The following is a 7,459-nucleotide window of genomic DNA, read 5'->3' as shown; positions in this document are numbered from 1 at the left end:
AGCGTGTTTGTGTGCGTGTGTATCCGTTTGTATTCGTGTGTATTTGTGCGTATGCGTGCGTGTGTGTGTGTGTGCACGTGTGTGTGTGTGTGTGCTTGTGTGTGTGTGCGTGTGCGTGTGCGTGTGCATTCGTGCGTATGCGTGCGTATGCGTATGTAGTTGTGCATGTGAGTGACTTTGTGTGGAAGGGAATGAGGTTGTGTGCGTGCACGACACGTGCATTCGTATGCATGTAATTAACCCCTTCATACACTAACCCTGTAATAAATTAGCTGCTACTTAAGGCCCTGTGCTATGTCATAGTGGTGTAGTACTATGGTAGTAATGTATTACTAAAGGCCCCGAGTACTGTCATAGTGGTGTAGTACTGTGGTAGTAATGTATTACTAAAGGCCCTGTGTTATGTCATAGTGGTGTAGTACTATGGTAGTAATGTATTACTAAAGGCCCTGTGTTATGTCATAGTGGTGTAGTACTATGGTAGTAATGTATTACTAAAGGCCCTGTGTTATGTCATAGTGGTGTAGTACTATGGTAGTAATGTATTACTAAAGGCCCTGTGTTATGTCATAGTGGTGCAGTACTGTGGTATTTTTTTCGTGGCAATTACAACATCCCAGTGGCGGGGCAGTGTCTGGTAAGGGACTACACCACACGTGTGCAGCTCTGGTTGTGCTAGTGCAGCAGCGACCAGCAGGTGGCAGCGTGGGGTTTGTGTTTGGTGTTGTGGGTGCACGTTGATGACATCACGGATACACTGCCATTACACTAACTGAGGCATGGGGAGGCCGGCGGGCACACACACACACACACACACACACACACACACATTAGGGGCAGGGGACGGGCACACACACACACACACACACACACACACACACACACACACACACACACACACACACACACACACACACACACACACACACACACACACACACACACACACACACACATTAGGGGCAGGGGACGGGCATTAGGCCTGAGTAAACCACCCCTCTGCCTCACTGCTACCTATACACACACAGGCCTCACACACACACACACACACACATACACAGGCCTCACACACACACACACACACACACAGTCCTCACACACACACACACATACACAGGCCTCACACACACACACACACACACACACACAGGCCTCACACACACACACACACACACACACACACAGTCCTCACACACACACACACATACACAGGCCTCACACACACACACACACACATACACAGGCCTCACACACACACACACACATACACAGGCCTCACACACACACACACACACACACAGTCCTCACACACACACACACATACACAGGCCTCATACACACACATACACAGGCCTCACACACACACACACACACACACAGACTCATGATATGCACACACCGGCACACACTCACGCACTCACGTTTGCGCGCCAATGTGGCGTCAGAGATTGTTAGCATGTGTGAGTGTGTGTGTGTGTGTGTGTGTGTGGGGGGGGTAGCATGTTGATAGGCTGTTATGCATTCATGTGTGTGTGAGTGGAGGTGGAATCGGGTTTTTTTTGCCATGCGTGTATGTGAGCGAGAGAGAGAGAGAGAGAGTGTGTGGTAGCTTGTTAGCGTAACGTGTGTGTTGTAGCGGTGCTGGAGGGCTTGGGTCCAGATGAGTAGCAGAGGGAGCTGGGGGGGGGGGGGGGGGGGGAGGCTCCTGCGTATAGTAGACCAGAGCAGAGCAGGGGGATAATTACCTGCACCAGGCTGCCAAGAGCCCCATAAAACCCACAGTCAACAACACCACAGTGTTAAATACTGAAGGAGAGAGGGGTGGGAGAGGGAGAGAGAGAGAGAGAGAGGGGTGGTGAAAGAGAGAGAGAGAGAGGTGGTGAAAGAGAGGGAAGGAGAGAGAGAGAGAGGTGGTGAAAGAGAGAGAGAGAGTAAGAGAGAAAGGAGGGATGTGTGCTGGGAGTATTTAGCTGTAATTGATGCTGCTGGTGTTGGTGCTATGCATCGCTATTATACTGCACACACATGGAGACTGTAAAAGGTTCACCTCAGCTCAGCTCTACTGTAAAAGGTTCCCCTCAGCTCAGCTCTACTGTAAAAGGTTCCCCTCAGCTCAGCTCTACTGTAAAAGGTTCACCTCAGCTCTACTGTAAAAGGTTCACCTCAGCTCTACTGTAAAAGGTTCACCTCACCTCAGCTCTACTGTAAAAGGTTCACCTCAGCTCTACTGTAAAAGGTTCACCTCACCTCAGCTCTACTGTAAAAGGTTCCCCTCAGCTCTACTGTAAAAGGTTCATCTCAGCTCTACTGTAAAAGGTTCACCTCAGCTCTACTGTAAAGGTTCACCTCACCTCAGCTCTACTGTAAAAGGTTCACCTCAGCTCAGCTCTACTGTAAAAGGTTCCCCTCAGCTCAGCTCTACTGTAAAAGGTTCACCTCAGCTCTACTGTAAAAGGTTCACCTCACCTCAGCTCTACTGTAAAAGGTTCCCCTCAGCTCTACTGTAAAAGGTTCACCTCAGCTCTACTGTAAAAGGTTCACCTCAGCTCTACTGTAAAGGTTCACCTCACCTCAGCTCTACTGTAAAAGGTTCACCTCATCTCTACTGTAAAAGGTTCACCTCACCTCAGCTCTACTGTAAAAGGTTCACCTCACCTCAGCTCTACTGTAAAAGGTTCACCTCACCTCAGCTCTACTGTAAAAGGTTCACCTCAGCTCTACTGTAAAAGGTTCACCTCAGCTCTACTGTAAAAGGTTCACCTCACCTCAGCTCTACTGTAAAAGGTTCCCCTCAGCTCTACTGTAAAAGGTTCACCTCAGCTCTACTGTAAAAGGTTCACCTCAGCTCTACTGTAAAAGGTTCACCTCAGCTCTACTGTAAAAGGTTCACCTCAGCTCTACTGTAAAGGTTCACCTCAGCTCTACTGTTAAAGGTTCACCTCAGCTCTACTGTAAAGGTTCACCTCACCTCAGCTCTACTGTAAAAGGTTCCCCTCAGCTCAGCTCTACTGTAAAAGGTTCACCTCAGCTCAGCTCTTTTATTTTGATACTCTGCCTTTTTTTTCACTTTCAAGGCAAGGCAAGGCAAGGCAAGTTTATTTATATAGCGCATTTCATACACAGGTGCAACTCAATGTGCTTCACAAAGTTAACAATGTAAATGAAAGGAAACAGGGAAGAAAGAAGGAAATGAATTAGAGTCAAAAAGCATTTAAAAACATTAAGATAAAACATAAGGTAAAAATAATAATAACATAAAATAAAATAAAACAAATTAAATAGAAATAAAAATAATAAGAATAAGTAATTTAAGCTAGGGGAAAGCATCTGAGAACAGCTTTGTCTTGAGTCTACATTTAAAGCTATCAATAGTGGGTGCATTTTTTATGTCATCTGGAAGCTGGTTCCAAAGCTTTGAAGCATAGAAGCTAAAGGCTGCCTCTCCACACTTTGTTTTGACTTTTGGAATCACCAGCAAATTCTTCTCCGTTGACCTTAGTGACCTAGTTGGTGCATACAGCTGAAACATATCCAGTAGATATGTGGGTCCCATTCCATTTAGTGATTTAAACACAAGTAGCATAGCCTTAAAATCAATTCTGTAGCTTACTGGGAGCCAATGCAGCGATCTTAAAATTGGAGTAATGTGGTCGAACTTCCTTTGTCTTTGTAAGAACCCTTGCAGCTGCGTTTTGTACAAGTTGAAGCTGTTTAATGGTTTTATTGGGGAGGCCAGTAAAAAGACTGTTACAGTAATCAACTTTACTAGAAATAAAGGCATGTATTAGCTTCTCCAGATCATGTTTAGACATCAGGCCCCTAAATTTAGAGACGTTTTTTATGTGATAAAATGCAGACTTAGTAATAGCTTTCATGTGACTGTTGAAGTTTAGGTCACTGTCAATGAGGACCCCAAGATTTTTAACTGTTTCCCTTGCTTTCAGTCCCTTTGTTTCAAGGATAGTAGCAATCTTTTGTCTCTCCTCTCTTTTCCCAAATATAATTACTTCAGTTTTATCTGTGTTCAGCTGGAGGAAATTGTGAGACATCCATTTGTTAATTTGGTCCATGCAATGATAGAGTGATTCAAGGGGGGTATAGTCATTTGGGGACATAGATAAGTAGAGCTGGGTATCATCCGCATAGCTATGGTAATTTATGGAGTTATTCTCGATAATGTGTCCCAGTGGCAACATATACAGATTGAACAGTAGTGGTCCCAGAATGGAGCCCTGGGGGACCCCACAATTCAGAGACATCGGTGATGAGGTATGTCTTCCAATGGCGACAAAAAAACTTCTTTGTTGTAGGTACGATTTTAACCAGTTGATCACTATGCCTGTAAAGCCAACCCAGTGTTCCAGTCTATGTAGTAGTATAGAATGATTAACTGTATCGAAGGCGGCACTCAAATCGAGTAGAACCAAGACGGATAATTTGCCAGCATCAGAATTCAATCTTATGTCATTCATAACTTTAATAAGAGCTGTTTCAGTGCTGTGGTAGGCACGGAAACCTGATTGAAACTTATCAAAATAGCTATTAGACATTAGAAAAGCAGTTAATTGGTTAAAAACAATTTTCTCTATTATTTTACCCATGAATGGTAGATTGGATATGGGCCTATAGTTGTTTAGTACCAGTGCATCCAGGTTGTTCTTTTTCAGTAAGGGTTTCACAACTGCTTCTTTCAGACAGCCTGGGAATATGCCTGTTTGTAGTGAGGTGTTAATGATCTGAAGTACATCTGATGATATTAGATTTAAGATGGATTTGAAGAAGGCTGTTGGTAAAATATCTAAGTCAGATGTAGAGGAGCTAAGACTTTGTACCGTTCTATTTAGAATGTCCACATCAACTAAATGAAAATTTCTCATGAGGTTAGGATTTAACTTCACCATAGCAAGCTGGTCTGAATCTTGGGTCGGTTGCACATGTGTGAGTATGTTTGCACGTATTTTTTCAATCTTTCCTTTGAAAAAGGATGCGAACTCATTGCATTTGCTGACTGAGAGGAACTCAGAGGGCATTAGATTTGGGGGCCTTGCTAGCTTTTCCACAGTGCCAAACAGGACACGTGCATTATTAATATTTCTGTTAATTATGTCAGAGAAAAAAGATTGTCTAGCTTTAGAAATTTCTTGGTTGTATTTCGAGAGTGTGTGTTTATAGATTTGGTAGTGGACTTCAAGTTTGGATTTACGCCACTGTCTTTCAGCCCTCCTGCATTCTTGCTTTTGCAATATAACTGTGGGATTCTTTCTCCAAGGTGCTTTTTCACGTCCCACTGTTTTTATTTTTTCGGGGGCAATAACATCCATAATACGGGTCATCCTTGAATTAAAATTAACCATGAGATCATCTGCACTCTCTGAGGTTTGACTTTGGATCTCTGAAAGTGCTTGCTGAAAGAGTGAGGCTGTCTCACAGTTGATTATACGTTTTTTGACTGTAACAGATTCCCTTTGAACATGAGGGTACATAGAAACATCAGAAAAAATGCAGTAATGGTCAGAAAAGCCATAGTCTTTGACACTAGCACAAGCATTAAGGCCTTTTGTTATTATTAGGTCTAAAGTGTGACCTTGGTTGTGTGTTGGTCCTGTTACATGCTGTGTGAGGCTAAAAATGTCAATAAGACTTAAAAATTCCTTAGCATAGACATTCTCTAAGTCGTCCACGTGGAAATTAAAATCGCCTGCTATAAACAAGCTATCATAGTCCACACAAACATTCGACAACAGCTCACCAAATTCCTCTAAGAAGAGTGGTGCAGAAAGTCTTGGGGGTCTGTAAATAGTCAATAACAGTATGTCAGAAGAACATTTTAGAACTGCAGCTAAGTATTCAAAAGATGAAAATTCACCTAGTGATGTCTTTTGACATTGAAACAGTGCCTTGAAAATAATTGCTATCCCCCCTCCCTGTTTATTCTGCCTTTCTGTACTAATGAAATTAAAGTGTGACGGAGTTGCTTCTATAAGTGTGATAGAGCTAGTGGATTTTTCCAGCCATGTTTCAGTTAAAAATAAAAAATCAAGGTTGTGGGTACAGATAAACTCATTGACAACAAAAGGCTTGTTCCTTAGAGATCTACTATTCTGTAAAGCTAATTTAGCATTGAGCATTGGAGGCATTTCCACTGTGGTAGTGAGTTTTTTTGGGACAAGTCTGAGATTTCCCATGCTTGCCGTCTTGGGGGAATGTATGCGTGTCCTCAAGAGACCTCGCTTTGTTATTAGAACTGGAATAAGATTGTCCACGGGTCCCCTTATCTGCTTATTTTCAAAACCACTGTTACTATGTGGGTAGGGACCCAGTTGATATCAGACTGTGCTTTCAACAAGGTCATCCTCACTGATACTACTGTACTCCAGAGCACAGACAGGTGGTTGTGGGGCTTTGCCTTTTTTGGGTGCAGTCATGGATGGAAGTATCCTTTTAGATTTTGGGGTAGAATGAGGTTGACCTTGAGAAATATCAGCATAGGAGGCTTGGTAGGAATGTCTGGGGGTAGAAAAGGTAGATCTGGCATAGGGGAGTAGTCTCGCCATAGTTGCTGGAAATCTCAGTCTGGGAGATGAAGATGGTGTTTCGTCGTTCCGGGAAGTTTGTGATTCCATTGGTGATTTCACACACTCTTGCACAATTTCTCCTCTCTTTTTGTCTCCTCATTAACTGTGATATCAAGTAGAGTACTTTTTATCATCTTTAGTCTGTCAACATGTCTTCCAAAAGCTTGATATATATAAAGTTAAATGATTGACATTGGTCCAAGAAAGGACTTTTTGAAATGTTTTTCTCTACTCTATTCCATATAGTTCTGCAGTCCAACCGACATGACAATAAAGACAATATTGCAATATTACAATCGCAAAGTAATTATGTGAAAGTGAAAGCCCAACTGGGAAACTCCAACTCCTATTGTCATTGTGACACAGCACTCCACGACTAATAAGCGTCTGGGCCCCCTTGGCTCTTGGGCCCCTGCGCCTGGGCCCCGTTGGCCCCTGCAGTAGTCCGTCCCTGCTAATGAAGGATCAAACTAGAATGTTGTGATTTGTGTGTTCCAGAACCTTCAGCTGCTGGGTGCCACGGCGATAGAGGACCGCCTGCAGGCCGGCGTCCCCGAGACCATCAACACGCTCATGAGGGCCGACATCAAGATCTGGGTCCTCACCGGAGACAAGCAGGAGACCGCCATCAATATAGGTAACAAGCAGGAGAGAGAGAGACCGCTATCAGTATAGGTAACAAGCAGGAGAGAGAGAGACCGCTATCAGTATAGGTAACAAGCAGGAGAGAGAGAGACCGCCATCAATATAGGTAACAAGCAGGAGAGAGAGAGACCACATCAATATAGGTAACAAGCAGGAGAGACCAGCAGGAGAGACCACATCAATATAGGTAACAAGCAGGAGAGAGAGACCAGCAGGAGAGACCGCCTTCAATATAGGTA

At 43.7% G+C, this 7,459-nt stretch overlaps 1 protein-coding gene across 1 annotated transcript in view; it reads left to right on the top strand.

Annotated features, from left to right (window-relative positions):
• The window catches only part of atp8a2 (ATPase phospholipid transporting 8A2), a 133,276-nt gene that overhangs the window by 24,669 nt on the left and 101,148 nt on the right, over window positions 1-7,459 (top strand). Inside the window, exons 5-6 of the mRNA XM_063207501.1 lie at window positions 680-726; window positions 7,074-7,212. Coding sequence (XP_063063571.1) covers window positions 680-726; window positions 7,074-7,212 — 186 coding nt within the window. The remainder of the gene's footprint in view (window positions 1-679; window positions 727-7,073; window positions 7,213-7,459) is intronic.

The sequence above is a fragment of the Engraulis encrasicolus genome, chromosome 9, assembly GCF_034702125.1.
Source record: "Engraulis encrasicolus isolate BLACKSEA-1 chromosome 9, IST_EnEncr_1.0, whole genome shotgun sequence".
In the NCBI taxonomy this organism is placed as follows: domain Eukaryota; kingdom Metazoa; phylum Chordata; class Actinopteri; order Clupeiformes; family Engraulidae; genus Engraulis; species Engraulis encrasicolus.
This window is presented reverse-complemented; position numbering and strand designations above follow the sequence as displayed.